The sequence below is a fragment of the Lucilia sericata genome, unplaced genomic scaffold (assembly GCF_015586225.1).
Source record: "Lucilia sericata isolate MDLA Ls3-8-SP2 unplaced genomic scaffold, ASM1558622v1 Contig001708F_arrow, whole genome shotgun sequence".
In the NCBI taxonomy this organism is placed as follows: Eukaryota; Metazoa; Arthropoda; class Insecta; order Diptera; family Calliphoridae; genus Lucilia; species Lucilia sericata.
The window spans coordinates 36,116-53,728 of NW_023995616.1; the positions used below are offsets into that span (position 1 = coordinate 36,116).

The window sequence follows — 17,613 nt, forward strand, 5'->3', positions numbered from 1 at the left end:
ACTATGGACTTGATTATAGACTAGAATATATACTAGACTATATACTAGACTTTAGACTAGACTATAGACTAGACTAGTCTCTACTATAGACTCAACTATAGTCTCGACTATAGACTCGTAGTTGTGTCTATAGTCGAGTCTCTGCTATAGACTCAGCTATTAACTCAACTATAGACTTAAAATTATAGCCTCAACTTTGGACTCAATTATAGCCTACTGCCTCGACTATATATTCAACTATTCAACTATTGGCTTGACTATAGACGCCTTTATATACCCGACTATCGACACGACTATAGACTCAACTATAGACTCGACAATTGCTCCGACTATAGTCTTGACTATAGTCTCGACTATAAACTCGGCTACAGTCTTGGCAATAGACTCCACTATATTTTCGACTATATTCTCGACTATAGATTATATTATAGTCTAGAGTGTGGTCTCGACCATAGTCTCATATCAACTATTGATCGGATTCTCTTTAACAACATCTTGCAAATATTTTATTTTTTGATACCACTTCACAACACTTTAAAATTTTAATTAGTTTGCGTGGCCTATTTAAATTCCATAGAATAGTTAGTAATACTAGATGCAGTCTAGTTTTATTTTTCACCTTCTTTTTATTCCAAATTCACCATATCACCGTTGTTAAAGCAAAACATACTAACCACTTAACAGTATCATCAGATTCTGAATTTTTTACGTCAACAGGAATGCTTGAGACTGAAAATCATTGAACGTTTACTAAAAGAGGGATCAAGTGCTGAGGAGCCCATAAATATACCATTATCGGATTATTCAAGGTGATTAGAGTTGATATAGAAATACAAAGAATAATTATAATATTAAATCACAATGGATTATAGTGATGAAGGCAGCAGTTCCAGTTCGGATAATGAAGGTAAAGGTTCTAATAAAGAATTCTCAGATTTAGAAGGACCCTGTTGTCATCCTTTAAGAGCGCCACCGTGTTCACCGGAATTAGATGTGGAAATACGTAAAGTAAGTTGGTTTTTGTAAAAATTGTTTAGAAATACAATTTTCAGAATAGTTTTTTCTCTTTATAAAGCTTCGTTACAGTCGCATGCGTAAAATTATGCAAACATTGGATCGTATTTATTTTCAACCTTTATTTCATAAAAAATTTCGTTTTCTTTTAAAAACTAAACGTTTAAATAGTAAAAAACTTAAACAAAAATTAAATCGAAAGGCATTAAATGCATCTGAAATTCAAAATTCTGAAACAGTTAATAAAATTTCCCTACAATATGTTAAACATTTGGAAAATAATGAAAGTTCTACATCGATACAAACTCTAAGAGCTCAAGATCAAATTATAGGCAAACAAACAAAATATTCGAATAAGAAACGTTTGAAGGCGGGAGCTCAAGATTTAGCTAAAAAACCTCTGGTGAAAGTATCAAGAAAATTACGTTTATGGCTGCAAAAACGTCAAATTTTTATAATAAGGCGAAAAATGGTAAATAGTAGAACAAAAGATTCAAATAGAAAAGCGAAATTTAAAATTGTTAATACCAGAATATGGAGATAAAAGGTTTTGAAAATTAAGGTAGTTTTACTAAAAAAACATATTAAAATAAAATTCAGAATAAAATTTCGGAAAAAATTCAAAATTTTGAATTGATTTAAAAAAGCATTTCTTGAATTTATATTTTTTAAGAGTAATTAGTTCTAAAAACTCCTAAAAATTTATAAAAATTCTGAATTCTTTTAATAAATTTCCTTTTTTTAACAAAGAAAACTAAATTTCAAATTTACATTTGAAAACATTTTCTTCCGCTTTACAATGAACTAGAGAATTGTGTAAAATTTTTGTTTAATTTTAAATTTTATTTTATTGAAATTGATGTCTTCTCGACATGTGTGTAAAATTAAAAAAAAAAAACAAACACACACACACATCACTAGGTTTCTAGGTGAACATATATAAAATTAAACCTGAAAAAAAATACTAAAAAACAAATTAATTTGAGTTCATTGCCAGGGACACAAACATACGACATCGTTGTCGTCGTCGATTCTATATACTCTCCACATTCATGCCGAATTTATTGCCAGCAGGAATGAAAAATAACAATGAAAAAAACACAAAAACACAGATTTGTGAGAAAATATTTTTTGTTTTACATTTAAAATTAGAATTCAAAATGACACTTTAAGTATTACGAAATTTTACAGGTATTTTAGAGAGACGCATTTTGTAAGTGTTAATACCGTCAAACGGTTAAAATACATTTTACACTTGCCACCAATTTAGAATATGTAACGAATTTTCTTTACACGTTCTAATGATGTGGTGAAAATCACATTATTTTAATGCTTTGACATTAAAATTTCAATAGAAATGGTGATTGAAAGGGTGTTGTAAAATTTTGAAACCATTTTTACTGAATAGAATAGATTACTGTCTGAACTACAGTTCGGACTATAGACTAGAATAAAAACTAGACTATACTTTGGATTGTAGATTAGACTATAGTCTGGACTATAAACTGGACTATAGACAAGTCTATACTCCGCACTATATTCAAGACTATAAACTAAACTATAATCTGAACTATAGACTAGACTATTGTCTGTACTATAGGCTAGACTACAGTCTTGACTTTAGACTAGTCTAGGACTAAAGACTGTACTACAGTCTGGACCATAGAGAGGACTTTAACCTGTATTATGTACTAGAAAGACTACATTATATAGAATTTAGACGAGACTAAAGCTTAAACTACAGACTAGGCTGCACTATAGAACAGTCTATAGGCTGGACTATAGAACAGTCTATAAGCTGGACTATAGAACAGTCCATAGGCTGGATTATAGAACAGTCTATAAGCTGGTATATAGAACAGTCTATAAGCTGGAATATAGAACAGTCTATGGTCTAGACTATAGAATAGTCTATAGGCTAGACTATAGAACAATCTACGGGCTAGACTATAGAACAGTCTATAGGCTAGACTATAGAACAGTCTATAGGCTAGACTATAGAACAGTCTACATGCTAGACTATAGAACAGTCTATAGGCTAGACTATAGAACAGTCTATAGGCTAGACTATAGAACAGTCTATAGGCTAGACTATAGAACAGTCTATAGGTTAGACTATAGAACAGTTTATAGGCTGGACTATAAAACAGTCTATAGGCTGCACTATAGAACAGTCTATAGGCTGGACTATAGAACAGTCTATAAGGTGGACTATAAAACAGTCCATAGGCCGGATTATAGAACAGTCTATAAGCTGGAATATAGAACAGTCTATGGTCTAGACTATAGAACAGTCTATGGTCTAGACTATAGAACAGTCTATAGGCTAGACTATAGAACAGTCTATAGGCTAGACTATAGAACAGTCTATAGGCTAGACTATAGAACAGTCTATAGGCTAGACTATAGAACAGTCTATAGGCTAGACTATAGAACAGTCTATAGGCTAGACTATAGAACAGTCTATAGGCTAGACTATAGAACAGTCTATAGGCTAGACTATAGAACAGTCTATAGGCTAGACTATAGAACAGTCTATAGGCTAGACTATAGAACAGTTTATAGGCTAGACTATAGAACAGTCTATAGGCTAGACTATAGAAAAGTCTATAGGCTAGACTATAGAACAGTCTATAGGCTAGACTACAGAACAGTCTATAGGCTAGACTATAGAACAGTCTATAGGCTAGACTATAGAACAGTCTATAGGCTGGACTATAGAACAGTCTATAAGGTGGACTATAAAACAGTCCATAGGCCGGATTATAGAACAGTCTATAAGCTGGTATATAGAACAGTCTATAAGCTGGAATATAGAACAGTCTATGGTCTAGACTATAGAACAGTCTATGGTCTAGACTATAGAACAGTCTATAGGCTAGACTATAGAACAGTCTATAGGCTAGACTATAGAACAGTATATAGGCTAGACTATAGAACAGTCTATAGGCTAGACTATAGAACAGTCTATAGGCTAGACTATAGAACAGTCTATAGGCTAGACTATAGAACAGTCTATAGGCTAGACTATAGAACAGTCTATATTCTAGACTATAGAACAGTCTATAGGCTAGACTATAGAACAGTCTATAGGCTAGACTATAGAACAGTCTATAGGCTAGACTATAGAACAGTCTATAGGCTAGACTATAGAACAGTCTATAGGCTAGAGTATAGAACAGTCTATAGGCTAGATTATAGAACAGTCTATAGGCTAGACTACAGAACAGTCTATAGGCTAGACTATAGAACAGTCTATAGGCTAGACTATAGAACAGTCTATAGGCTAGACTATAGAACAGTCTATAGGCTAGACTATAGAACAGTCTATAGGCCAGACTATAGAACAGTCTATAGGCCAGACTATAGAACAGTCTATAGGCCAGACTATAAAACAGTCTATAGGCTAGACTATAGAACAGTCTATAGGCTAGACTATAGAACAGTCTATAGGCTAGACTATAGAACAGTCTATAGGCTAGACTATAGAACAGTGTATAGGCTATACTATAGAACAGTCTATAGGCTAGACTATAGAACAGTCTATAGGCTAGACTATAGAACAGTCTATAGGCTAGACTATAGAACAGTCTACAGGCTAGACTATAGAACAGTCTACAGACTAGACTATAGAACAGTCTATAGGCTAGACTATAGAACAGTCTATAGGCTAGACTATAGAACAGTCTATAGGCTAGACTATAGAACAGTCTATAAGCTGGACTATAGAACAGTCCATAGGCTGGATTATAGAACAGTCTATAGGCTAGACTATAGAACAGTCTATAAGCTGGACTATAGAACAGTCCATAGGCTGGATTATAGAACAGTCTATAGGCTAGACTATAGAACAGTCTATAGAATAGACTATAGAATAGACTATAGGCTAGACTATAGAACAGTCTATAAGCTTGACTTTAGAACAGTCCATAGGCTGGATTATAGAACAGTCTATGGGCTAGACTATAGAACAGTCTATAGGCCAGACTATAGAACACTATATAGGCCAGACTATAGAACAGTCTATAGGATAGACTATAGAACAGTCTATACGATAGACTACAGAACAGTATATAGGCTAGACTATAGAAAAGTCTATAGACTGTACTATAAAACAGTCTATAGGCTGAAGTATAGAACTATCTATAAGCTGGACTATAGAATAGTCTATAGGCTAGACTATAGAATAGTCAGCCTATAGGCTAGACTATAGAATAGTCAGCCTATAGGCTAGACTATAGAATAGTCCATAGGCTGACCTATGGAACAGGCTGTAATATAGAACAGTCTATAGGCTGTAATATAGAACTGTCTATAGGCTGTAATATAGAACAGTCTGTAGGCTAGACTATAGAACAGTCTGTAGGCTAGACTATAGAACAGTCTATAGGCTGGTCTATAGAACACACTATAGCCTGGATTATAGAACAGTCTATAACATGGGCAAGAAACTATTATTTCGGCAATAGTTTGGATTGTAGTCTGAACTATATATAGTATAGATTATAGACTAGACTATAGTCTAGTCAACAGCCTTGATTATTATTTAATCTAGACTATAGAATATGTTATATAATAGAATAGATTAGAAACTTCCTTTTTTCTATCATTTACAAACAAAAACAAATTTACATAAACTTTTTAAATGATAACTTATCTGTCATTTTCCCAAAATGATTCATTTAAAGTCTTTTGATCGAAAGTGCTTAATCTAAAACAACGTTCTGAAACTACTATTGTGCAATATAAAACTTGTGAAATAATAAAATGTTGTTGTTTGTCTCTTTTACTTTAAAATTCGTGTCAAAATCATTAAAATTCTTGCGGCATAAAAAATGTCATGAGGCATTCTACATGAAACAACAAAAAAAAAGAGAACAAACAATTGTTTTCAATAAAAATGTCCCTGAATTCTTTTTAGTAGCCGTTTTTTACAATTTTCGTAATATTATAATTTCGAATTTTATTGTTTTGTTGTTGGCATTGACACTGAGATTTGCTTTCGTGTTTCTTTTGCAGTAGTCACCGCAGCCAAACATATAAAAAAGAAAGTTTTTTTCTTCAATGTAGTAATTTTTTTGTTTAAAAGCAAAAAAATTCAAAAAGAAGACAAATAAAATCAAAGGAGACAAAAAAGCAGAAACAAGAATGCAGTTTACAAATAGGTCAAAACAAAATGTCATAAGAATACTATAAAGGTATAGAAATAAAAATCTGTTTAAGGGAATGTAAAGGGCATTCGCGACTTTCATCATCCGTACATAAAAACTACTACAGCCTATAGACTAGACTATAGACTAGACTATAGACTAGACTATAGACTAGACTATAGACTAGACTATAGATTAGACTATAGACTAGACTATAGACTAGACTATAGACTAGACTATAGACTAGACTATAGACTAGACTATAGACTAGACTATAGACTAGACTATAGACTAGACTATAGACTAGACTATAGACTAGACTATAGACTAGAATATAGACTAGACTATAGACTAGACTATAGACTAGACTATAGACTAGACTATAGACTAGACTATAGACCAGACTAGACTAGACTAGACTAGACTATAGACTAGACTATAGACTAGACTATAGACTAGACTATAGACTAGACTATAGACTAGACTATAGACTATAGACTAGACTATAGACTAGACTATAGACTAGACTATAGACTAGACTATAGACTAGACTATAGACTAGACTATAGACTAGACTATAGACTAGACTATAGACTAGACTATAGACTAGACTATAGACTAGACTATAGACTAGACTATAGACTAGACTATAGACTAGACTATAGACTAGACTATAGACTAGACTATAGACTAGACTATAGACTAGACTATAGACTAGACTATAGACTAGACTATAGACTAGACTATAGACTAGACTATAGACTAGACTATAGACTAGACTATAGACTAGACTATAGACTAGACTATAGACTAGACTATAGACTAGACTATAGACTAGACTATAGACTAGACTATAGACTAGACTATAGACTAGACTATAGACTAGACTATAGACTAGACTATAGACTAGACTATAGACTAGACTATAGACTAGACTATAGACTAGACTATAGACTAGACTATAGACTAGACTATAGACTAGACTATAGACTAGACTATAGACTAGACTATAGTAGACTAGACTATAGACTAGACTATAGACTAGACTATAGACTAGACTATAGACTAGACTATAGACTAGACTATAGACTAGACTATAGACTAGACTATAGACTAGACTATAGACTAGACTATAGACTAAACTATAGACTAGACTATAGACTAAACTATAGACTAGCTATATACTAGACTATAGACTAGACTATAGACTAGACTATAGACTAGACTATAGACTAGATTATAGACTAGATTATAGACTAGACTATAGACAAGACTATAGACTAGATTATAGACTAGACTATAGACAAGACTTTAGACTAGACTATAGACTAGACTACAGACTAGACTACAGACTAGACTACAGACTAGACTACGGACTAGACTATTGACTAGACTACAGACTAGATTACAGACTAGACTATAGACTAGTCTATAGACTAGACTACAGACTAGACTATAGACTAGACTATTGACTAGACTACAGACTAGACTACAGACTAGACTATTGACTGGACTACAGACTAGATTACAGACTATACTATGGACTAGACTATTGACTAGGCTACAGACTAGACTATAGACTAGACTATAGACTAGACTATAGACTAGACTATAGACTAGACTATAGACTAGACTATAGACTAGACTATAGACTAGACTATAGACTAGACTATAGACTAGACTATAGACTAGACTATAGACTAGACTATAGACTAGACTATAGACTAGACTATAGACTAAACTATAGACTAGACTAAACTATAGACTAGACTATAGACTAGACTATAGACTAGACTATAGACTAGACTATAGACTAGACTATAGACTAGACTATAGACTAGACTATAGACTAGACTATAGACTAGACTATAGACTAGACTATTGACTAGACTATAGACTAGACTATAGACTAGACTATACACTAGACTATAGACTAGACTATAGACTAGACTATAGACTAGACTATAGACTAGACTATATACTAGACTATAGACTAGACTTAGACTAGACTATAGACTAGACTATAGACTAGACTATAGATAGACTATAGACTAGACTATAGACTAGACTATAGACTAGACTATAGACTAGACTATAGACTAGACTATAGACTAGACTATAGACTAGACTATAGACTAGACTATAGACTAGACTATAGACTAGACTATAGACTAGACTATAGACTAGACTATAGACTAGACTATAGACTAGACTATAGACTAGACTATAGACTAGACTAGACTATAGACTATAGACTAGACTATAGACTAGACTATAGACTAGACTATAGACTAGACTATAGACTAGACTAGACTATAGACTATAGACTAGACTATAGACTATAGACTAGACTATAGACTATAGACTAGACTATAGACTATAGACTAGACTATAGACTATAGACTAGACTATAGACTAGACTATAGACTAGACTATAGACTAGACTATAGACTAGACTATAGACTAGACTATAGACTAGACTATAGACTAGACTATAGACTAGACTATAGACTAGACTATAGACTAGACTATAGACTAGACTATAGACTAGACTATAGACTAGACTATAGACTAGACTATAGACTAGACTATAGACTAGACTATAGACTAGACTATAGACTAGACTATAGACTAGACTATAGACTAGACTATAGACTAGACTATAGACTAGACTATAGACTAGACTATAGACTAGACTATAGACTAGACTATAGACTAGACTATAGACTAGACTATAGACTAGACTATAGACTAGACTATAGACTAGACTATAGACTAGACTATAGACTAGACTATAGACTAGACTATAGACTAGACTATAGACTAGACTATAGACTAGACTATAGACTAGACTATAGACTAGACTATAGACTAGACTATAGACTAGACTATAGACTAGACTATAGACTAGACTATAGACTACACTGTAGACTAGACTAGATACTTGACTATAGACTAGACTTTCACTTTAAAGAGAGAGATTTAAAAAAAATTTTGTGTCTGCTAAAAAACTGAAACAACAGTCTTTATTGCCCCTTTTTCCAAGTGTAGCTGAAACAAAAAACAGTTTGAAAACTATTTTCAAAAACCAAAACAACAACATATGTAAATATTTGCCGTAGTACCAGGAGTTCAGTAAAAAGAATACTATGACTAAAAACAATAAAAATTCTTAAGGAAAACCCTGGTAAAAAACAAACATGTTGAAAAAAATCCCCGACCGAAAAAAAGAAAACAAACAAAACAATTACGTGTCAGTTTTTGTTGACAAAAGCCCCCCCAAAAAAAAACTGAAAACTATTTGCCAAAAACAAAAAAAAAACAATTTCTTTATAAGAATAAAAAAATTTAACTATACTACACTTTAAATGGTTAAAATGTCGTAAAAGGAAAAGAAATTGTATGAAAAAAAGATTCTTAAAAAAAATTAAACATCAAACAAATTTTTTTAGACAACAAAAGAGTGATTTATGTAAACTTGGCATTTAAAACAATAAAATGCTATTGCATTTATTTATTTTGCCATTATTTATTTCGAATTCCCCCTCCTACTCTCGCCTTAAGACCTCAAAAAGAGAAAAAAAAATTAACACACCGGGCAAAAGACATAATTTGGCAACGAAATCGACAAAATACAAAATAGAAAAATTTAAGAATTAATAGACTTTTTAACGTTAAGACAAAGAATTATTAGACATTATTTAATTATTTAATAGGTATTTTTGTTTTAAAAAACAAATTACTGCAAACAAGTAAATATGCATGTTAAGCAATATTAAGGAATTTCGTAAAACAACATGCTTTTAAAGAAAATTTATTAAAAACGTAGTAAATTTTTAATAACAAACAAATTAACTTAACAAAATAAATAAACATATGTATATTAATTAAATAAATGTTAAAAAGAAACAAAAACTAATTTAAAATAATTTTATAAAAACCAAGAAAAAATCGAATCCTTCGAACCGGATTTGAACCAGTGACCTATGGATTTCTACAATTTGTTGTACTTCTACAGTCCACCGCTCTACCAACTGAGCTATCGAAGGTTATAATGCAAATATGGCAAAGTAATGTGTTGTTTTGGTTTGTCGGTGACTAAGGTGAATATTTAGCGGAGATTCAAACCTTTGTTTAGTAAAGTTATTTACTAAATTGTTTTTAAATTAATTCAACACTTTAGTTGTGTTCATTAAACACAGTCAAGAGAAAGTGTGGTGTATTTAGTTACAGCCAAAGAAATCATTCAATAAATTGTTCACTATTTCCCTTAACTATTGTCACAAACTGGTAAAAACCTATATATATAGATTTTTCCTAAAGCCCCTGACTATTAACTAGAATATAGGCTAGATAATAAACTACAGAACAGACTATACACTGTAAAATAAACTAGACTATACACTGGACTATAAACTAGATTATAAACTAAGTTATACACTGGACTATAAACTAGTCTAGACTAGAGCATAGACTAGAGTATACCTAGCGTATAGACTAGAGTATAGACTAGAGTATAGACTAGAGTATAGACTAGTGTATAGACTAGACTATAGACTAGACTATAGACTAAACTATAGACTAGACTATAGACTAGACTATAGACTAGACTATAGACTAGACTATAGACTAGACTATAGACTAGACTATAGACTAGACTATAGACTAGACTATAGACTAGACTATAGACTAGACTATAGACTAGACTATAGACTAGACTATAGACTAGACTATAGACTAGACTATAGACTAGACTATAGACTAGACTATAGACTAGACTATAGACTAGACTATAGACTAGACTATAGACTAGACTATAGACTAGACTATAGACTAGACTATAGACTAGACTATAGACTAGACTATAGACTAGACTATAGACTAGACTATAGACTAGACTATAGACTAGACTATAGACTAGACTATAGACTAGACTATAGACTAGACTATAGACTAGACAATAGACTAGACTATAGACTAGAGAATAGAGTAGACTACGAAATTGTAAATTTCACCCCGAAAATGTAAATTTCATTCCGAATTGTAAATTTCTCTTTCAACATCATAAACTAGACTAATGACTAGACTATAGACTAGACTATAGACTAGACTATAGACTAGACTATAGACTAGACTATAGACTAGACTATAGACTAGACTATAGACTAGACTATAGACTAGACTATAGACTAGACTATAGACTAGACTGTAGACTAGACTACAGACTAGACTATAGACTAGACTATAGACTAGACCATAGAGTAGACTACGAAATTGTAAATTTCACCCCGAAAATGTAAATTTCATTCCGAATTGTAAATTTCTCTTTCAACATCATAAATTTGATCCGAAATTTTTTAGTTTCATTCCAAAGTTGTAAATTTAATTCCAAAATGGCAATTTTCATTTAAAAATCATAAATTTCATCCAAAAAACAATAGTACAACTTGACCACCATAATCTAATTTTGAGAGAAGTACATACTACATACATAGTATTAGTGATGTCCATGTATTGTGCTAGTGTTTGTCTCTTCAGTATTATGAAATTTTTGAACTGTTCAGATAAGACAATATGAATACATAACTTAATCTGAAGTAGTTTTTAACACAAATTTTCTGTGATTTTGAAGTGTAGGCAGCAAAAAATGGATTCTTCAAAATAACGGTCAAATACTTATAGCCTTCGATAGCTCAGTTGGTAGAGCGGTGGACTGTAGAAGTATATTCAACATTGTAGATATCCATAGGTCACTGGTTCAAATCCGGTTCGAAGGATTTCTTTTGATCAAATTTACTTTATTTAAATAATTTTAATGGAAATCAAATTAAACTAAATAATTAAATAAATATAAAACAATTATATTAAACTAAAAACTTTTGCTATTACAAATGAAAACTATTTGAAATGACCTTTAAATTAAAATCGAAAGTTTGAAAGTGAAGGTAAAAACATTGACCTACTTTAAACATAAATAAAAAATACTTTTTTGATAAAAAATCAAACTCCTTCGAACCGGATTTGAACCAGTGACCTATGGATTTCTACAATGTTGAATTAACTTCTACAGTCCACCGCTCTACCAACTGAGCTATCGAAGGTGCTGAGGGAATGTTGGCAAATACTTTTGTTGAATAAAAATAATCTATTACAAACATATGAAATGAATTCACCTGTTGGGTGAAAGTAGTTTTTCAACATATTTCTATTACAAAAAAAAACTAACACCACTCCAATCATTTTCAAATCAAATATGTACCGTGATAAACCTTTTGGGGTTTTGTTTCTTATAAACAGTTTTACTTGGAATGTGTGTCTTGTAGATGTTAGATTTTTGCTCAAACTTGGGTATACCCTTCGATAGCTCAGTTGGTAGAGCGGTGGACTGTAGAAGTTAATTCAACATTGTAGATATCCATAGGTCACTGGTTCAAATCCGGTTCGAAGGATTCAATTTTTTATTAATTTTTCTAAATAATTTAAATTTTAGAAATATTGAACAAACAACATCTTGAGTTTGTTAATGAAAATTATTATTTTCAATGGATTTCGGAATGAAATTAAGAATTTTTTGAATAAAATTTACTGTTTTGTAATAAAAATTTACAATTTTAGTGCAAAACTTATAAATTTCGGTATGAAATTAGATATTTTAGAATGAAAATTATAATTTCGGATTGAAATTTAAAATTTTGAAATAAAATTTACAATTTTAGTATTAAATTTTCGTTTTCGGAAAGAAATTCAAAATTTCTGGTTGAAATTTACTTTTTCGGATTGAAATTTACAATATCGAATTGAAATTTACTATTTCGGATTGAAATTTACTATTTCAGATTGAAATTTGCAATTTAGGATTGAAATTTACAATTTTGGAATAAAATTTACAATTTTGGAATAAAATTTACAATTTTTGATTGAAATTTACAATTTTTGATTGAAATTTAAAATTTGGGATTAAAATTTACAATTTTGGGATGAAATTTTCAATATGGGATTGAAATTTATAAATTTTGGAATAAAATTTAAAAATTTGTTTTAAAATTTACAATTTCTAATTAAAATGTAAACATTCGGGATGAAGTTTATAACTTCGGAATGGAATTGACAATTTTGAAATCGGCTCTTTCAATTCTAGAAAGAAATTTACAATATTGGAAAGAAATTCAAATTTTTGATTAAAAACAACAATTTCTGGATGAAATTTACAAATTTTGAATTGAAATCAACAATTTCTGATTCAAATATACAATTTTGAATTGAACTTAACAATTTCGATTCGAAATTCAACTGAAATTTAAAATATTGCAATGAAATTCTAAAAATATTGAATGAAAGGTATAAATTCCTATTGAGTTTTACAGTTTCAGAATAAAATTTACAATTTTTGAAAGAAATTTACAAATTCGGAAAGGAATTTACAAATTCGGATAGAAATTTACAATTTTGTATAACAATTTACAATTTTGGATTATAATTCAGAAAGAAATTTACAATTTTGTAAAGAAATTTACATTTTCGGACAGAAATTTACAATTTTGGAAAAACATTTACAATTTCTGAATGAAGTTTACATTTATGGAGAGAAATTTACAATTTCGGAAAGAAATTTACAATTTCGTAAAGTAATTTACATTTTCATAGAGAAATTTACATTTTTGGAAATAATTACAATTTCGGAAAGAAATTTACACTTTCAGAGAGAAAAATAAACAATTTCGGAAAGAAATTTTTTATTTTGGAGAGAAATTTACAATTTCGGAAAGAAATTTACATTTTTAGAGAGAATAACAAACAATTTCGGAAATAAATTTACAGTTTCGAATCGAAGTCCACATTTTTGGATTAAAATCCACAATTTCTTTAAAGATTAGAAATTCCAAAATGAATTTGCAATTTCAGAGTAAAATTTGGAATAAATATGTAAATTTTGAATCGAATTTCGGAGACAAAAATAAAATTTTAGTTTTAAATTTTTTAATTTATTCCATTTTCGCCCTTTTTTCAGCCTCACCGCCTTAAATTCCGTCTAAAATCATTACATCGCCGTAAAAAAGACGAACGTTTACTTCTCGATATGCCAACCACCGATCCCGGATCAGATCTACTATTCTCAACCGATGACGAGTATATTGATGCCAATGGCATGGTCACGTGTTACGGAACCATGCCACCACGCATACGACGCAATCTATTGAAAAGTGAATTACAAAGGCGTTATATAGAAGAGATAGGAGATGGTTTGAGAAATATGCCGCCAGAGTTGATAATAACTTCACCCTCGAATAAGGGTAAACAGAAAAATCATACAGTACGAATACTCTATAAACCAGCAGCCGAGAAATACGATAGGAAAACCCAAACCACAGGCAATGAATTGCCATTTATAGGGCAACCGGCAAAAAGAACTAGTTCATGGCATAATTTAAATACAGCGGGACAGTCACCAAACTTAACGCCTTATAAGCCAAGTGCCACAAAAAATAAGTGAGTGGTTGTTTAGTAAAGAACTATATCTCAAATTTCTTATTCTTTTGCAGAGCCCATAGTCCCTTTTATAGGCCCTTATCGAAAAAGGAAACTTTAAATAAAGAAGATTTGGATATTAAATTATCATTGAAAAAGAAAATCTGGACTGGTATACAACCAGATGATATGATTTTAGGCGTAGATCGCTCACGCCCTTTATCATGGGTGGCACCACAATCGCTGAAAAGCAAAAAGATGTCTAGTGAACAGCATTTAAATTGTGGCCTAAATATGGCTAAACTTTCGAATAGCAATAGCAACAAAAGATTGGACAATGAAGCATTTTTAACGTGAGTAAAAGAAAATTTTAGAACAAGTTGTAAATAGTAATTATATTTCTTTTTTAGGGCCTGTACCCAAAAATTAATGGAATGGCAAATCTTAAACTCAGATCCCAATATTTCTCCACGTAGTCAAACCAAAGTGCCTCTTAAACTAGTAGTACCCGATATAAATGAAGATCGTACCATGTGTATATTTAAGCATTTAGCCAATATCAAAAAACCCTGTGCAACAAACACTTCCACCAAAGCAGACAATGAAGTCTCCGGTAAAATAAAAACAAAAAGGTAACTACTTCTATAATAAATTATTACAAAAAGAATAATCTAAACCTACTTTCCTTCTCTTGCAGAACTACCATCTCCAAAGTTGTTGAAACTAGTAAAATTTTCACCAAAATTAGTAAATCTAAACCACGCAACAATTTAGCCTCATCACAGCGTTCCTTAAACAAGCCAGCGCTATCTCAACACAAAACCCATGGCCGCTCAAATAAATTCAAAACTGGTGGTCTAGTGGTAACAGCCGTGCAGACAGGAGTTAGTGGTGCAGCAGCAGCAGCAGGAGCCAACAAAAAGAATAAGAAATTGAAATCGCTACAAAACAAACTACCAAATAACAGTCATACAATTAATATAGTTTCAAACGAGGCCCACAGACCCTCGACTCTTAACAACTATAGTAGTGGGAATAATGGCGGCTTAATTATGGCCGCCACCGCTACCACCATAGTACGCAAAGTTAAAACCAAATTAAAAAAGAAGAAATCTTCTACAAATACTAAACAAGAAATGACTACTTCGATAAGTTTGAATACAATTTATAATAGTTCCGATACTGGCTCCATTACAAAATCACAATAATAAAACGGAAAAAAATTAGTTTATTAAAAAAAAATTGCAAAAGTTGTTGTTTTATTTATTAAAAGATATTCACAGTTTTAGAAAAAAATGAACAATTTCTGAAAAAAGTTTACAATTTTAGAAAGAAATTCACAATTTCTGAAAGAAATTCGCAATTTCTCAAAGAAATTTACAATTTTGGAAAGAAATTCACAATTTCTGAAAGAAGTTTACAACAATTTCTGAAGGAAGTTTACAAAAGAAATTTACAATTTTGTCTGGAAAATTTCAATTTTATTATAAGAGTTTCACAATTTCAGAATAAAATTACCATGGCATAATGATTTACAGGTAGTCCCAATTCTACAACAAATACAACTATACAAAAACAACATGGATTTTGTTTTTGTAAAAATATTTTCTAAAAGTCAAACAATAAGTCAATAGCTGATTAAAAAAATTAAAAAACAAAATAAAAACCAAATGATTTCTTTCTTAACAAAATTTTAAAAAGAGAATTCTTAAATGAAATTGGTGATACAAAGTGACGAAACTCTTCAAGATTTTGGGGTACACAGATAGCATCATAAAAATACAAGGAACATGAGTCTAACACTAAGCCAGGAACTATGATTTAATTAAAACAAACTGTGTAAAAAGCTTTGGGAAGTTATTCAATGTTCCAACCGTCAGCAGATAGTATTTGCTCCATAGGTGATCTATCCAAACGTGCACAATTGGAACATCAATTAAAATATTGTCAGCTCTGAAGAGCTGTAGGGGAGAGTATTTCGTTAGCTTAGTTCGCAAACGCGACAAGTCCATTATTTATTAAAGAAAGATAAGTTTCTGTAGGCATTACTTTTATTTTTTAGCAAAACAAAATTTGAATGCAAATAAGTGCCGTTGCCGAAAAGATTTTGCCACAAATTTGGCCCCAAAATAATCTTTTTTCGGGGTCTTTTGGCATTCTAAACAATGTTCCACCACCCTTTTCATATTTTTTCTTGCAAATAGTGCAGGATCGCATTTTGAATTTAAAATATTGGTAAAATTTCTTATAATTTTACTTTTTCTAACTGAAAACAATTTTAAATTTAAATAAATTAACACTGACAATTAGGAAACGGAAAATACAAGTAAATAAACTTTGACAGTTAGAAAATATAAAACAAATCGAACAAAAAATAATCAGCTGGCTTATTGACTTCACCTGTAAATAAATACATCTTGAAAATTACAATATAAGAAAGAAATTTATAATTTCGGAATAAAATTTTAAATTTTTTGAAAAATATTTACAATTTCGGAGAAACATTTGCAATTATGGATAGAAATTTGCAATTTTGGAAAGAAATTTACATTTTTGGACAGAAAATTACAATTTCGGAATAAAATTTTTAATAATAATTTAAAATTTTAAGTAGATATTTCCAATTTCTGAAACAAATTCACAATTTCGAAAAGAGTATTAAAATTTTGGAATAAAATTTAAAAATTTTTTAATAAAATTTAAGTTTTTTTTTCAATAAAATTTCAAATTTTAGAACAAAAGTTTCCAATTTTTGCTATAAATTTCAAAATTCTGATCGGAACTAAGAAATTTAGATTAGATTTTAAAATTTAACATTCAACTAAGAATTTTAAAACAAAATTAACTATTTCGAATAAAATTTACAATATCAGATTAATATTTTTAATATCGGATTGAAATTATTAATTTCTAAAAGGTTCACGCAGAAATTGTGAATAAAATTAGAAGACCCTAACAGAAAATAGGTATCAAAAATCTTAGG

General features: G+C 30.6%; 1 protein-coding gene and 4 non-coding genes across 5 annotated transcripts in view; 3 read left to right on the top strand and 2 right to left on the bottom strand.

Moving 5' to 3' along the window:
- The window catches only part of LOC119612481, a gene marked incomplete at its 5' end in the record, with an annotated part of 51,963 nt that extends 36,112 nt beyond the window's left edge, over positions 1-15,851 (top strand). Inside the window, 7 exon segments of the mRNA XM_037968294.1 lie at positions 718-809; positions 873-1,008; positions 1,076-1,486; positions 14,173-14,651; positions 14,705-14,983; positions 15,041-15,262; positions 15,328-15,851. Coding sequence (XP_037824222.1) covers positions 718-809; positions 873-1,008; positions 1,076-1,486; positions 14,173-14,651; positions 14,705-14,983; positions 15,041-15,262; positions 15,328-15,838 — 2,130 coding nt within the window.
- Positions 10,121-10,213, bottom strand: Trnay-gua. The gene is made up of 2 exons: positions 10,177-10,213; positions 10,121-10,156 (listed from the first exon to the last, which is right to left on the bottom strand). It is a non-coding gene; the product is annotated as a tRNA-Tyr (tRNA).
- Trnay-gua lies at positions 11,847-11,941 on the top strand. Its single transcript has 2 exons — positions 11,847-11,883; positions 11,906-11,941. It is a non-coding gene; the product is annotated as a tRNA-Tyr (tRNA).
- On the bottom strand, positions 12,171-12,265 carry Trnay-gua. The gene is made up of 2 exons: positions 12,229-12,265; positions 12,171-12,206 (listed from the first exon to the last, which is right to left on the bottom strand). It is a non-coding gene; the product is annotated as a tRNA-Tyr (tRNA).
- On the top strand, positions 12,519-12,613 carry Trnay-gua. Its single transcript has 2 exons — positions 12,519-12,555; positions 12,578-12,613. It is a non-coding gene; the product is annotated as a tRNA-Tyr (tRNA).
- Positions 15,852-17,613: the final 1,762 nt, after the last annotated feature.